The sequence below is a fragment of the Berghia stephanieae genome, chromosome 7 (assembly GCF_034508935.2).
Source record: "Berghia stephanieae isolate SIO BIC M18660-M18661 chromosome 7, UCSD_Bste_1.3, whole genome shotgun sequence".
NCBI lineage: Eukaryota > Metazoa > Mollusca > Gastropoda > Nudibranchia > Aeolidiidae > Berghia > Berghia stephanieae.
Window position 1 is genome coordinate 13,565,468 of NC_088366.1, and position 16,254 is coordinate 13,581,721.

The 16,254-nt window shown below is 35.5% G+C and overlaps 2 protein-coding genes across 2 annotated transcripts; both read right to left on the minus strand.

The window, feature by feature from the left end:
• Positions 1–306: 306 nt before the first annotated feature.
• LOC144976151 (solute carrier family 22 member 19-like) lies at positions 307–3,738 on the minus strand. The gene is made up of 2 exons (XM_078920334.1): positions 3,604–3,738; positions 307–2,032 (listed from the first exon to the last, which is right to left on the minus strand). Exons 1-2 carry the CDS (start codon positions 3,611–3,613, stop codon positions 477–479), a joined length of 1,566 nt encoding a protein of 521 aa, XP_078776460.1. The 5' UTR covers positions 3,614–3,738; the 3' UTR covers positions 307–476.
• A 9,352-nt stretch (positions 3,739–13,090) lies between these two features.
• On the minus strand, positions 13,091–15,695 carry LOC144976461 (solute carrier family 22 member 4-like). Its single transcript, XM_078920753.1, has 2 exons — positions 15,686–15,695; positions 13,091–14,133 (listed from the first exon to the last, which is right to left on the minus strand). The coding sequence occupies exons 1-2, from the start codon at positions 15,693–15,695 to the stop codon at positions 13,091–13,093; spliced, it is 1,053 nt and encodes a 350-aa protein (XP_078776879.1).
• Positions 15,696–16,254: the final 559 nt, after the last annotated feature.

Consider the following 16,254-nt stretch of genomic DNA (forward strand, 5'->3'; position numbering starts at 1 on the left):
ATCAGAAGTTGGAGATGCGGATTGGCAAAAACGCTACTTCAGAGGTTAGATCAATGGGCCATCGATATATATATATATATATATATATATATATATATATATATATATATATATATATATATATATATATATATATATAACAACACACAATAATAAATAATGATGGTGACAAATTCCAATATTTTAATAAGGTGAGGCTAAGATGCTGTACATGCCCCTCCCCCCCCCCCCACCCCCATCATTTTATCTGTATGTAACGGCCACCTGTCCACAACGAACACTTTGGCCGTATATATATATATATATATATATATATATATATATATTGTGTGTGTGTGTGTTTGTGTGTGTGTGTGTGTGTGTGTGGGTGTTTGTGTTATGAATAGTTGCTTACTATAACGTTTAAAAATATGTTTGTCTGTACATATTGATAGAATTGATGGTATTTTGTTGACAACGAACACAGAAATTCTACTCTACGTTCGACGAGTCATCTGGCAAATCCTTGCCAAGGTTTCCGGAATGAAATAAAATAGAAAGCTACACACCAAACTAAAAACAACCATGACCAGGTGAGATACATGTATGATTTCACTGCTCATGACCAAATATGGAGATACAGCAACAGACACCCCGGACACAAAAACCATATACCCAGTGGCAGCGGCTCGGATTGCTGTGGGAAACAGTTCGCCTACACATGTAATCGTTACAAACCAGCTCACAGAGCAGCAAATCCGTGATATTATATCAAAGACCAACATTCCGATTTCTTTCATAGTTCCACTTGTAAAAATATCGAAGACTAAAAAAACAGTCAAAGATAGAGCCTTGATTAGAAAGGTTACAATACATGTCAATTTTCGGCCAGCCAGATTCGGTGCAAACCATGCAATGATATTTCCCGGAAAATCTGTCGAGTAAATGAGAATGCTGTTCATGTAAATATCACCGGGTAACAATCCGATTCCAAAACTACTTGAAAAATACACGAGATCGGACACAAACAGGGCAAAACTCAAGATCAAAGTGTATTTTCGAAATTTTTTGTCGAATAGACGAATGAACGAATAAAATCTTGTAATTTCTGTTTTGCAGGTTGCTCGTTGATTGATAAGATCACATAAAAGTTCTTGTCCTGAGAATGTCACCATATTCAATTTCTCCATATTCTTTACAGTTTGGTTTGACTTTTTAACTTTTTCTTTTACTATAAGCCAGCGAAGACTTTCCGGGAAGAAGTATGACGGAATAAGTAACGATAGAGTAAATGCACTGATGGCAATAAGAAGATATCTCCAGTCTTTGAATGCCATGGCACATAAACTAAATATCACACAGCCTAACCCCCACATGGGCAAACTAGGAATAATTGCTCGCCACCCCGGAGTCACAAACTCAATAGAATAGACAATGGCCAAGCAGAATACGATTCCGCTAGAAATACCAACAAAGAATCTCAGCACTGCAAACATCTCCCAAGATACGGAGGTAATAGAAATAAGGGTAAGGATTCCTTGGATAAACACGTGGATGTCCATTGTTAGTTTTCTTCCAAAGGCATCGCCCAGATAGCCACTGACAATATTTCCCAGGGTCATTCCGGCCATTTGAATGGACGTAATGGTAGAAGCTTTCCAAGATCCTCCGCAGACAAGACCCCATTCTGTTGTAATAGTAGATTCGTCTTGGTTAAATTGTATGTGGGCACACTCGTCAAAACCGACACATGTTTGGATAAATCCTTCTCTGACAGATTTATTGTTTTCAATTTCCTTAAACATTGCTGGGACGTCGTCCTGTGACACGGAACTCACGCTCTTGTTGTTGTCAATGGTGGTGATATGAGGAGCAGTGGTGTTCGTTGTAATATTGTCCAAGCACCTCCATCCAGGATTATGCATTCCAAGCGACATGAACATCGTGTTAATGGAGGCACTCATATAAATCAGAGCGGCGAATACAGTCACAGCACACTGGAATAGCCTGCAACCACCAAGCTGACGAATAAGGTCATCCGTGTTTTGATTTCCTAGAATAAAATTGATTATAAATTTGGATGAAATCATGCAAAAATTATGAAGAGAATTTTTTTAATGGAATGCCAACAATGCCCCTGTTTAGCCATCGTCCATACTGCCGGACTCTTTAAAAAACACGTATTACACCAAGTATTCAGGACGTCTGAGGTTCGATCCCGGGAGGAGACAGACATGAAGTATACGGTTCGATCCCCTATCGAGGAAGGCTGTTTTTTTATGGGAGATGTTTTTAATCTTGTATTTATCTCTCTGCTTTGCCTGGCACTGTTTCATACAAACTGTTTCAGATCTGATTTCCTGGTAAAGTGTTAGCATTCACCACAGAGATAAATTAATATACTTCTTTAGCTCTTTAGGTTTCCTAGAGTTTCATTGTTTTAACCTCCTTAGTTTTCACAACGCCAGACAATACTCTTGATTTGTATGGACATAGAACTAGATTCTACCTTTAACGGTCATTTTCAAATTGTCCCCAAAACTTACACCCATTCAAAACAATTTCACTCAAACAAAAAAGCAGTGATTCTAAGCTATACTTACTTTGTTCCGCAATACGAGCTGTACAAAAGTGTCATGTTTTTTTATACAAATATATTTTAAAAGAATTTATTTCTTTAAATTTTGAGATCAAAAGTAATCAGAGTTTGAAAAATACTGGCTGAATGGTTATGAATGTGAAAATGGTCCGATAGTTGGTTAAAAACAAATCACGACTTCCGCCACGTCATCATTGGATACTGTCGTCAAGGCATTTCATAATAGGATACAGATAATCCACCAAACAAGATGTCTGTTGTCAACAGGAATCACCCATGTTGTCCAAAGTATAGTTCATAAGGGTTAAAATGCAGTTTTTAAAAAATCAGAATTGGATGTGAATAAAAGCATCCTGCAAAATGTCCAAACAAATAACTTGCACAAAACGATAATAGAGATTTGTTTGGATTTTTTATTCTGATTTCTTCTGTATATCACAAAATTTTAAGAAAAATGTTGGTTATAGTTGTAAAAAAGTTAAACTGTGTAGAGCTCATTTTGCTGCTTAGCGTGATCTCATGTGTATTTGTCTTTGTGTGAAAAATATATGTGGTTGTGTTTGTTAAATTAAATGAACAGTATTGGAGAAATTCCTGAGAAAGGCCAGTAAGGAGAGAATTAAACTATAAAATGGCCGACATGGACAAATTTAATGTTCAGTTTTAAAACATATTTAGTGATACTAAGTAGCTCCTAGAAGCTGTGGGTTGTAAAAAGGTAATCAACAAAAATGAATAAATATAATTGCTTCAAAGACAATGCCAAACAGAGATGAAGCATCTTATTTTAAAGTAATGTACTTATGTTTTTATTGGTTTTAATTTTGACTGAAGAAGGGGTTTGAGCCCGAAACGTTCTGTGTTTAGTAATTTGTCATTTTTGAAGCTGTAATATTCATTTTAAAGCGAATTTGGGCACCCGATAAACTGACTATGCATTATATAGGTAATGAATAATAAATATATTTTTTAAAGTCGAAATCATAAAAATCATTTTTTTAAAAACAGAAATTACTTTGCGTTACCTGAAGACATGTTTTGTGAATCCAATCTGAATAAATCCGCTAGTCGAGTCAATTATAATCAATATTGACAGGTGTCAGAGTCTATCCCGACAAAGCATTCGGGTATCCAAATTATATTATCTCTAGATGAAAATCACGTGATACAGTTGAAGCCACTTCACTGGAGCAATCAGCTCTGATTATATTATGCATAACGATGTCAAAAGCTTGTTACAAAACCTTGACACCAAAAAAGCAATTGTTATCCCCGCGTGTATTGAAAGAGCACGCATCCGTACTGGATCAAGTGCTTACAAAAATTTATCAATCTTCTCTTGGCACAGCCACTGTACCATCTGAGTGGAAAATCGCCAACGTAACTCTGATTTTTAAGAAGGGCTGCAGAAGCAAACCTGAAAATTATCGACTGAAATCATTATCCTGAATTCCTTGTAAGATTTTAGAGCACATCATCGCCAGTAGCATCTCAAATTACTGTGAGCAAAACAAAATCATTTGTCCACAAAAGCACGCGTTCCGCAAATATCATTAATTTGAGACGCAGCTAATTGGCCTGAACGACGAAATAACACAGGCTATAGATGCAGGTGGAGAAGAAGATATGGTTATCCTTGATTTCAGCAAAGCATTCGACAAAGAATTCGACAAAGTCAGTCACAGTCTCTCGTACATAAGCTCTTACATTATGGAATAAGATGAAAAATAAAATTCCTGGATCAATAACTTTCTATAAGATCGTAAACAAGCTGTCTTAGTAAATGGAATAAAATTCTCTAATATCCCAGTTGAGTCTAGCATACCACAATGATTCGTACTTGGCCCGCTGTTGTTCCTGATATTTATAATGATCCAACCGTAAGACTCGTTGCAGATGATACACCTTGTCACCAAAATATAAAGGGCACTCAAAGCCAAATTCAATTACAACAAGAGATAAGAGACACCGACATGAAGATCCTTGGATTGCTGCCACTCATTTCCGTAGACAACAGGCACGACTCATTCAATCTACAAATATCACCACGGTCAAATTAACATTATATCCAAATTTCAGCCTTCTTTTGATCCGCCGACATGGCACTCGTACAACATATCCACTGACATACCAAAAAAAGTATTTAAAGGTTCGTCCTCATGCAGCGTATTTTATACACGCGTATTACTTTCAAAACCGCTTTCTATGGAATGAATGAATGAATGAATGAATGAATGAATGAATGAATGAATGAATGAATGAATGAATGAATGAAGATAAAGTCACTCGGCTTTATGTTAATGTTTTTAGATTATAAAACTATTAGGACAGGCATATTTTTGTGTTTTGATTCGATTGATCTCGCTGTCAGGACAGGTGTGTATTTTACCTAAACGCATAGCATCACTAGGGAGTCCCGATAGCTCAGTTGATAGATGATCACTCGCTTCACGCGAAAAGGGATCGAAATCCATTCCAAAGTATTATACTGGAACCGATCGTTAACTTATAACCTGACGCTAGTCAAAAAATTAGGTCAAAATTCTAGTATTTGGCCACAGACGAAAACAAATCATGAGTTGTATTCAATAGTTAAACCAATGGGATCACTTGTTTCCATGAGCAAAACTAACGACATCTCACTAGGCTCTGCATAATCCTAAAAATGACGTCAAAAAGATAAGCCCTAGTGGGTCCTAGTGTCCGGCTATAAGTTAACGATGGCGACGAACCGCATTAAAAACTATCAGCTTAACTAACGTCACTAACAATTCTAGTATTCGAGTCAATTATCATTAAAATACACCAGGAGGTTGTGAAGATATCAACGCCAGAACGTGGGCACAGGTAGTGGAACGGACTATAGGCCCTATTTATGGCGTCATTTTTGGTTTAGTGCATGCACCGCGTTGTGAGTTGTCGTTTGTAGTGCTCAGGGAAACAAATGAGAGAGTTTCGAGTCGGAAGGAAAGTACGTCGGTTAGGAATGGCAGAGGCCAAAAGTGTCCTATTGATATTGACAATGGCTTTTAAAAACTGTAAGATAAGAGTAGGTGAACGAAAGTAAACATTTTTGTGGCTAAAAACTTCTAAAATACCCTGATCTAATCGGCTCGCGAGTTGCGAGTGAACGGAGACTCGAAGTGGAAGGGTTCGCTTTAAATAACAACCAAAAAAAAAACAGATTAGAAAGTATAGTGGAGACAAAATTTATTCTGCTGGCATTGTAACTGACTGACATTATGTGATTCATTAGAACACACTTTCTGTTTTTGAGTCAACAGTCAATTTCACGTGATTTGATTCATCGTGGCAAAAGTAAATTCAAATTTGAAACGGAACGAAATATTATCTATACCGAATGTGTTGCTAATTTCCTCTTTGGAAATCTTTTGCGTTGAAAGTTTGAAGGCTGGTTGGTATCTTACCTGCCATCGTATACTAGAGAGCTCGATGTTACCATGAAAAAATAGCCGATTAGTCACTGTCTTTACAACGCCCTCTTCTAAGCAAGAGCCTAATTAGTCAAATACTAGAAAACGTTCATAAAATCCGATTTTATTTCGTCACTTGCTCCGCTTAAGCTTAAGACTAGCAAGTCATTTACTAGACTATGACATATTAAATCTTGTCCGCTTACATAAAATTGGACCCAGTTTTCTGCGTACTCTGGAATGATACGTACGAGTATTTAAACATTTGGCCAGAAAACTCGTCCTTCAAATATCTATCGATTTCAATGACCCAAATCGTGGCAATAAAAACCTCTCAAACCTGGGATTTCGCGAATTTTTTAAAGCCGAGGGTTAGTTAAATCTATCGATATTTGATGAAGGAGTTTTCTGGCCAAATTTTTTAATACATGTCTTTCTAGAGTACGACAATTAACTAGCTGATATAGACTATCAATTTCATACAGGTATTACAAAATAATTATTGTAATTGACATTTATTATCAAACCAGTTTGATTTAAGTCAAGTCATAAAATGATTCAACTTAATTTGTCTTAATTCAAGCAAACCTCAAACTGAAAAAAATCTATATTTTGTTATTGTGCGGTTATTTAGTCTTGTGGTATGACAATGGCTTTCGGATCGGAATGTCCTGGTTTTGAGACTCGCTCTGCGCATAGTCGAGTCCTTAGAAATAGGATCTTTACTCATATTCTCTCACCGTACTTAGGTGTAAAATAAGAACCTGGCCGTTAAGAGCGTTGTCTCTGCCGGATAAAAATGTAATATCCCCTAACGTGCGTAATGTCTCGTTCTACACGTTACGAGTTGCTGTTGCTCAAGGACCCTATGTGCGGCTATGTGATGACACTAACTTTCGGATCGAAAGGTCCTGGGTTCGAGCCTCGCTCGGCGAATGGTGAGTCCTTGGAAAAGGCTCCTTACTGACATTCTCTCACCGCACTTGGGTGAAAAATTAATACCTGACCGTTTACAGCGTTCTCTATGTTGGGAAAAAATGTAATATTGCCTAACAGGCGGCATGTCTCGTTCTATATGTTACGTGTTGCTGTTGGCCAGGGACCCCCTGTAAAGCGCTTTGAGCACGTTTAGTGGATATTGCGCTATATAAATGTTCAAGTTTTTTGTTTGTAAAGCGCTTTGAACACGTTGTGCTGACATCGCTCTATAAAATAATATTTTCTTTGTTTTGTATTTTTTAAACAAATAAGTCAACGTCAGCCAAAATTATCTTCTCATCAAATATGGTAATAGCGACATGCATTAATTAAAACTTCTAATGCTCTCTAATCAAATATCTATCTAAATCTGGTTATAACGGCAGGAATAAATTAAAACTTCTAAAAACTAAATCTGGTTACAGTAACAGGCATCAATTAAAGCTGTTACTGTTCTCATCAAAATATCTAAATCTGGTTGTAACGCTGGTTATGAATGAAAGATCCTCAATCATTCAAAAATGTACATTTTGAATACGTTAAATGCATCTTCTCGTTAAGTGACGAGGATACGTTCTTCATAGTTCATTTCTTTTTTTTTTTTTCTTTTTTTTTTAGATTTATTAATTTTCTTTATCAATCACGCAATAGAGCGCCGCAAAATAAGTAAAAGCGACTAGTCACAAATTATTTGACCCATTCCAAGTTGTGGGCATTGACCATCATAAACTCTCATTGATTACCAGTCTTATTGTCATTGAGCGGTATTCACTTTCAGTCTTATTGAGTGGCTGCGATGTCACCTCTTTCTCCTTCCCTTCCCCACAATTATTTCATCTTTTGCTTTCTCAATCTCCCTTCTTTCTTCATCTTTCGTAAGTTTTAGACCAATTCATCAAAACTTGTTGTAGAGACGATGCAAGGTGATCCAATCTTACGTTCTCTTGTCTCCCCTCTACGCGTGAGAAGTCTGCATTGTAGACGATGGCGAGGCTTTTTAAAAGTGTTTGTACAGTAGCTAGACATCAAATGGTCAGATAGAATAACAAACGAAGAAGTTTTGCATAGAATAGGGAAAATTTCTCTATTATGAAAACCATCAGAAAAAAAAAGACAAATTGGCTTTCTTGGCCATGTGTGGCGACCAGGGCACCTGGAAAGATTAACTCACTCAATCCTAGAGATTTTTCCTACTTTTCAAATTTAGAAAGAAGTGTATTAAAACTGAGCATGTACATAGATAGTTTTATTCAACTACCATTAACACGTAAAAATTTTAAAAACATTAGCTTTGATACTACGCTTATAAATTGTCTCAGAAAAATGTAATAAATAGACATGGGGTAAAAAGTAATACGGGTAAACTACGGATATAGTCGGTGTTAGGGTCGAGTGAGTTAACACTTAGTATCTATGTACAAGACAAAGAGCTCGTCGTCGTCAGAGGTTGACGTTTTTAACCAGTTTGAGGCTGTCAACAAGCAACATCCCTACATTCTCCGAGAATATGAGGGAGCCAGAAGATAGATCGTTGTGGAGGTATGTAATAGGCAACGTGCGTATAAGCGCATGCCATGGATAAGTATGTAAGTTACAGCATTTTTTGTTGATAGTTTGGCCGTGTTATATTTTAAATGATGTGAGTAAATTATGAACTTTGTTCATTTATATTTCATTATGATTCCCCATAAACAAATTGATATCTTTCGCGTTAGCAATCAGAGGAATATTATGGTCTCGGCTGTTATAAATCATTCGAATAATAATAACGATGATAATAAGGATGATGATAATGATGATGATGATGATGAGGATGAGGATGATGAATAATCATAACACTAATGTAGTACACCTCACCCCTCACTGGGTAGAGGCTGCTGGGGGCCTTGCTTGATAAGTTTTATGGATTCAAATAAAACGAAACAAAAATCCATAAACAAAAAAATATTGTATAATGCTACCTTGTAAATTATATTTATGGTTATATTAAGCTTATCCTCAATTCTGTTGGCTGAGCCCATTAAAGAAACATAATAAAAATGATATAATATACGACACTAAGAGCAATTTGTATCCTATCTTCTTATCTTACTAAAGCCTTAATATAGGAATTATCATTTAAATGCCTTATACAATAGTTTATAATTACAGAATCTCATATAGACTAGCTTGCATTGTTTCATTCACAGACACACAACTTTGAATGTTAGGAAAAATGTATCAATACGGCAATGTAAAATCGAAAAATACTATCATAGAATACTGGTAATTGAAAATTGGTCATATTCGAATGAATCATAAATGTACAAAGTTCATAGAACAATGAAATATTAATGACAAACAATAATCATGAAAACACCAACGATAAGAATCATACATAGGTCTCTGATAAATTTATACAACATTGTTTCAGGTTTCATGCATTTTACTTGTCAACATTTACAAACCAGTCTACATAATCATGAAAGTAATGGAAACAAATATATCCACATGACAATCTAAAGTTTAAAAGATAAATAAGTAAATGGATAAATAACTAAACAAACAATCACACAAACAAACAAAAAATATATAAATAAATAAATAAAAAATGTACAAATCAAAATGAATTCAGAAATTAATCAATTAATTTTTCTAAAAAGTAAAATAGAATAAAACATATTAGTCATATTTAAATCTCAGAGACTTAAACTCCCTATCAACAAAGATTTTAAACTGATACAAAGAACATGCATTTTTTGTGTGAAAACAGGGACTATTCCATGTTTTCACTATACATATAATAAATGAGTTCTGTCTTATTTTGGTCTAAAATCTTGGAATATATATTTTATATTTGTCGCCTTGGAAAATGTAAACAAAATTGATGGATTTATATCATTTATATTATGTATTATCTTGTAGAAGTGAATTAAGTCTCCCATAATTCTTTTGTATTTGAGACTAGGTAGATCGAGAAATGCTAAACGTTTGTCATATGACATGTTCTCAAGCCCGGGAAGCAATTTTTTGCTCGTCTTTGAATATTTTCAAGACATATTGACTGCCTTAGATATATTGGGCTCCAAACATTTTTCCCGTACTCAAGGACGGGTCTTATAATAGTTTTAAATAACTAAAGAAACATGCTATTATCCAAATAAGTAAAACTCCTGTATATGATTCCGAACATGCGATTAGCTTTAGTTGTAAAGTCATTAATATGCACATCGAAGTTGAATAAATGCGGGTACACAAACGTCTAATGACAAAATATTATACTTAATTCGTTTCTCTCATTTACTCCTTGGTCTATACAGATTATAAGATTTCAAATCTGACATTTTAAAGAGTGAGTTACCGAGAGAGTTCTTTTATTTACCTCTCCTTGAACTGAGCACAAGTATACTAATTCAGCAACAAGTGGGGGCATTATGGTCTAAGGGGGATAATTATTATTTTATCCCATCCCTAACGTAATTTAGAGTTGTCCTCGCCTATGGTCACGTGCTAAGCTCACGGGCCTGGGTTGAGTAGATTTTAGTTCAGTCCCTGTTCGTTTCGTGTGAATAAAGGATGTGTGTGAAAATGGAGATAACCGGTTGTTCCAAATAGTTTGAAAATGTATCTATATGTTTAAGTGTTTGTAAGTATGTCCAGGTCTAGTTTGTATCGTCCGAAATAAATGTTTAATTGTTTTAACATATTTGTGTTATTACTTATATTTCATTCAGTGGCATGTTCGTCGTCTCACCTACTCACGTATTCCTAGATGGGAGTACTCTCTCGGAAGTTGTCACATCTAAATGTCTCTCTCTCCCTCTTTCTATAAAACTATCTTTCTTTTCTTCTCTCCATCTTGGCTCATCATAATCTAACGATGGGAGCCAGGAGACTTCTATATGTGTGTTCTTCGTTCTATTCTACGTTACCCGGGCGCATTTGTCTGCTTTCTTAGGACAAATCGGTTGTCTTGACCCCCTTCCCACCCCCCTCTTATAAATACCCGTAACAGGGGGGTCTTAAATTGGCACAAGAATTCATCCACGTGATCATTAGGGGAGTGAAATGTTGCAATCTACACGACCTTAAGACGTGAGGGAAGTCACTGAATGAATATTCGTATCTTCTTTGCTGGCTTGTATTTCTGTTGTATATTATTTTCCCTCTCGAGTTCAAGTTGTTGTATTATTCTAGCTTTTTCATGTTGTTGAACGATTCTAAATTGTTGCTGACATTTTGCCATCTCGCGCTTATCCTATTTTTCAAGTTCTATTTTGGACGAACTATTTATTTCTTCCTGATAAATTCTGGCGTCTTCATGTGCCAGTATTGCAAGTTCTCTGCGCAAAATGAAAGATTCCATTTTCAATAGTGATAAATAAAAAATAACTTACTTTTACCGGCTACTGCAATCGATAAAACAAATATTGACAATTATAATCTTGCTCAGCATTGTTAAGAATTAAATTACCACCATATATCAATGCGATTAAAATAAAACAGACATAGTCAAAATTTGTATCTTAAAATTGAAGAAAAATTTTTGATGAATTGAATTTTTTTTATGCGTGAAATAAGAGACCGATTATGACCAATACTAATGTATGCATTAATCAATTATACAACATTTAAGGATAGCCTGAACGAGCCCCCAATTGTAATACTTGCTAAATAAGTTCAATTGCGTTTGGTTCATGTTAAAGTTAACCAAATAAAAAATCTCTTAATACTAACTCTCATAAGAAACTTATGTCACTTAACTTTATGACAAAAAGTAATGAAGGATCAAAAAAAAATTTAGAAGATAAAAAAAGATGTTTATCATCATTCCCCCTTAGTGTACTAAGTGTTATCGTTATGGAGTCTCCCTTTCAACTACTGAAAAAGATTCAGACAGTGGACTTAATACGTAGGAGTCCTCCTAAACACGTCCCCATCCAAGAGAAAGATAGGAAACGTATCAGATCGACTCAAAATCGAGATCGTTCTTCATGTTTGTCATTCAATACGGGCAGTTTTGGACTTTTACCGAAGGGAGTTAAGTTCGAATCTATTAATAGTTTTTAATGTTTTGTTGATGCGTAACATTAACGCTCATATTATTTACACTGACAGATTTTGTTTTGTTTTTAATCTAAATATCAATGAATTAAGATGAACTCAAGATTGTAAAAAAGTACATAATCTTCAAATATATATATATATATATATATATATATATATATATGTGTGTGTGTGTGTGTGTGTGTGTGTGTGTGCGTTTGTGTGTGTGTGTGCGTGTTATATATATTATAGATATTTATATCTTTACACTTTTATATGCTGTATGTCCCTTAATTTACAATATGTAATTATTCTTACAGCCTACAATATTATTATACTATATATATATATATATCTATTACCAAATTTTACTTTACCACATTATATTTACGTATATTATGTTTATGTTTGTATCATTGTCGGCATTTTATACGTCTGTACAAAAATTTCCTTTTGGATGAATAAAGTACATTATTATGAATAATTGATGACCAAAACGTTAAAAAATATATTTGTCTGTACATATGTGACAGAATCGATGGTATTTTGTTGACAACGAACACAGAAATTCTACTCTACGTTCGACGAGTCGTCTGGCAAATGCTTGCCCAAGGTTTCCGGAATGAAATAAAACAGAAAGCTACACACCAAACTAAAAACAACCATGACCAGGTGAGATATGTGTATGATTTCACTGCTCATGACCAAATATGGAGATAGAACAATAGCCACCCCGGACACAAAATACATATACCCGGAGGCAGCGGCTCGGATTGCTGTGGGAAACAGTTCGCCCACACATGTAATGGTTGTAAACCAGCTCACACCGCAGCAGATCCGTGATATTATATCAAAAACTAACATTCCGATTTCTTTCATATTTCCACTTGTAAAAATATCGAAGACTAAAAAAACAGTCAGAGATAGAGCCTTGATTAGAAAGGTTACAATACATGTCAATTTTCGGCCAGCCAGATTCGGTGCAAACCATGCAATGATATTTCCCGGAAAATCTGTCGAGTAAATGAGAATGCTGTTCATGTATATATCGCCGGGTAACAATCCGATTCCAAAACTACTTGAAAAATACACAAGATTGGACACAAACAGTGCAAAACTCAAGATAAAATATTTTGTCGAATAGACGACTGAACGAATAAAATCTTGTAATTTCTGTTTTGCGGGTTGCTCGTTGATTGATAAGATGACATAAAAGTTCCTGTCCTGAGAATGTCACCAAATTCAATTTCTCCATATTCTTTACAGTTTGGTTTGACTTTTTAACTTTTTCTTTTACTATAAGCCAGCGAAGACTTTCCGGGAAGAAGTATGACGGAATAAGTAACGAAAGAGTAAATGCACTGATGGCAATAAGAAGATATCTCCAGTCATTGAATGCCATGGCACATAAACTAATAATCACACAGCCTAACCCCCATATGGGCAAACTAGGAATAATTACTCGCCACCCCGGAGTCACAAACTCTGTAGAATAGACAGTGGCCACGCAGAATACGATTCCGCTAGAAATACCAACAAAGAATCTCAGTACTGCAAACATCTCCCAAGATACGGAGGTAATAGAAATAAGGGTAAGGATTCCTTGGATAAACACGTGGATGTCCATTGTTAGTTTTCTTCCAAATGCATCGCCCAGATAGCCATTGACAAGATGCCCCAGGGTCATTCCGGCCATTTGAATGGACGTAATGGTAGAAGCTTTCCATGATCCTCCACAGACAAGACCCCACTCTGTTGTAATAGTAGATTCGTCTTGGTTAAATTGTTTGTGTGCACACTCGTCAAAACCGACACATGTTTGGATGAATCCTTCTCTGACAGATTTATTGTTTTCAATTTCCTTAAACATTGCTAGGACGTCGTCCTGTGACACGGAACTCACGCTCTTGTTGTTGTCAATGGTGGTGATATGAGAAGCAGTGGTGTTCGTTGTAATATTGTCCAAGCACCTCCATCCAGGATTATGCATTCCAAGCGACATGAACATCGTGTTAATGGAGGCACTCATATAAACCAGAGCGGTGAATACAGTCACAGCACACTGGAATAGCCTGCAACCACCAAGCTGACGAATAAGGTCATCCGTGCTTTGATTTCCTGAATAAAATTGATTATAAATTTGGATGAATTCATGCAAAAATTATTCAAAGAAATTGAAAATGGAATGCCCATAATGTCCCTGTTCAGCCATATTCCTACTGCTGGACTCTTTATAAAAACACGTAGTACACCAAGTAGTCAGGAGGTCTGAGGTTCGATCCCCGAAGTAAGCAAACATGAGGTGTGAGGTTCGATCTCCTGTGGAGGAAGGCTGTTTTTTGTGGGGGGGGGGGGGGCTGGGGTTGGGGTTTTTTTCTTGTATTTATCTCTCTGCTATGCATGGCACTGTATCATAAAACCTTTTAAGATCTGATTTCCAGGTAAAGTGTTAGCGTTCACCACGTAGATAAAATACTATACGTCTTTAGTTCTTTAGGTTTCCTATAGTTTTATTGTTTTAATATCCTTCGTTTTTCACAACGCCAGACAATACTCTAGATTTGTATGGACATAGAACTAGATTCTCTCTCTTTTGGTCAGTTTCAGAATTTCCTACAAAACTTACACCCACCCAAAAAATATTCACTCAAACAAAAAAGCAGCGAGTCTAAGCTATACATACTACTTTGTTCCGCAATACGAGCTGTACAAATGAGTGTCAAGTTTTAAAAAAATAAATGTAATAAAAAAGGTTTTATTTCTTAAATTTTGTGATCAAAAGAAAACCGAGTGGGAAATACTGGCTGAATTGTTACGAATGTGATATTGTCCTATAGTTGGTAAAAATAAATAAAAGAATCACCACTTCCGCCACGTCATCATTGGATACCGTTGCCAAGGTGTTCCATAAAGGAATATAAGATAATCCATCAAACAAGATGTCTGATGTCAACAACTGGAATCACCCATATTATCCAAAGTATAGTTGGTAAGGGGTAAAATGCAGTTTGAATAAATCAGAATTGGATGTGAATAAAAACATCCTGCAAAATGCCCAAACAAATGACATTACGAAATAGAAATCTGTTTAGGTATTTTCTGATTTCTTCTGTATACCACAGAATTTTAAGAAAAATGTTGGTTGTTGTAGTTGTAAAAAAATAAACCGCTGTAGAACTCATTTTGCTGTCTAGCATTAACTAATGTGTATTTGTCTTGAGTGAAAATAAAATATCTATGTTTGTGTTGGTTAAATGTGCAGTATTGGAGACATTCATGAGAAAGGCCAGTAAGGACAGTCAAGCTATGAAAAGTACTACCTGGACAAATTGATTTTCAGTTTTAAAACAACTTTAGAGTGATACAAAGTAGCTGCTAGAAAAAAATGCCAAACACAGATAAACTATCTGGTTTTAAAGCAGTGTATTTATATTTGTATTGGTTTTGATTTTAATGAAAGAAGATGTTTGAGCTGAAATCCTTTTGCGTTTAGTATTTTGTTCTTCTTGAAGCTGTAATATTCATTTTTGTTTATTACTCTTTAAAGTGAAATTTGGGCACCCGAAAATCTGACTATGCATTATATAGGTAATGAATAATCAATAGTTTTTTTTAATTGTCGAAATCATAAAAAATGATCTTTTATAAAAAATATATCACTTTGCGTTACCTGACGACATGTTTTGCGAATCCAATCTGAACATATCCACTAGTCGAGTCAATTATAATCAATATTGACTGGTGTCAGATTCTATCCCGACAAAGCATTCGGGTATCCAAATAATGTTATATCTAGATGAAAAACACGTGATACAGTTGAAGCCACTTCACTGGAGCAATCATCTCTGATTATATTATGCATAACGATGTCAAAAGCTTGTTACAAAACCTTGACGCCAAAAAAGCAATTGTTATCCCCGCGTGTATTGAAAGAGCACTCATCCGTACTGGCCCCAGTGCTTTAAAAAATAGCAATCTTCTCTTGGCACAGCCATTGTATCGTCTGACTGGAAATTCGACAACGTAACTCCGATTTTTAAGAAGGTAGGCAAAAGCAAACCTGAAAATTATCGACCTATATCATTAACCTGCATTTCTAGATAGAATTTGGAGCATATCATAGCCTGTAGCATCTCAAACTAGTGTGAGCAAAACAAGATCATTTGTCCACAACACCACGAGTTCGCAAATATCATTAGTAGTAGTAGCGTATGGCTACACCTTCAAATTATGTTTGTC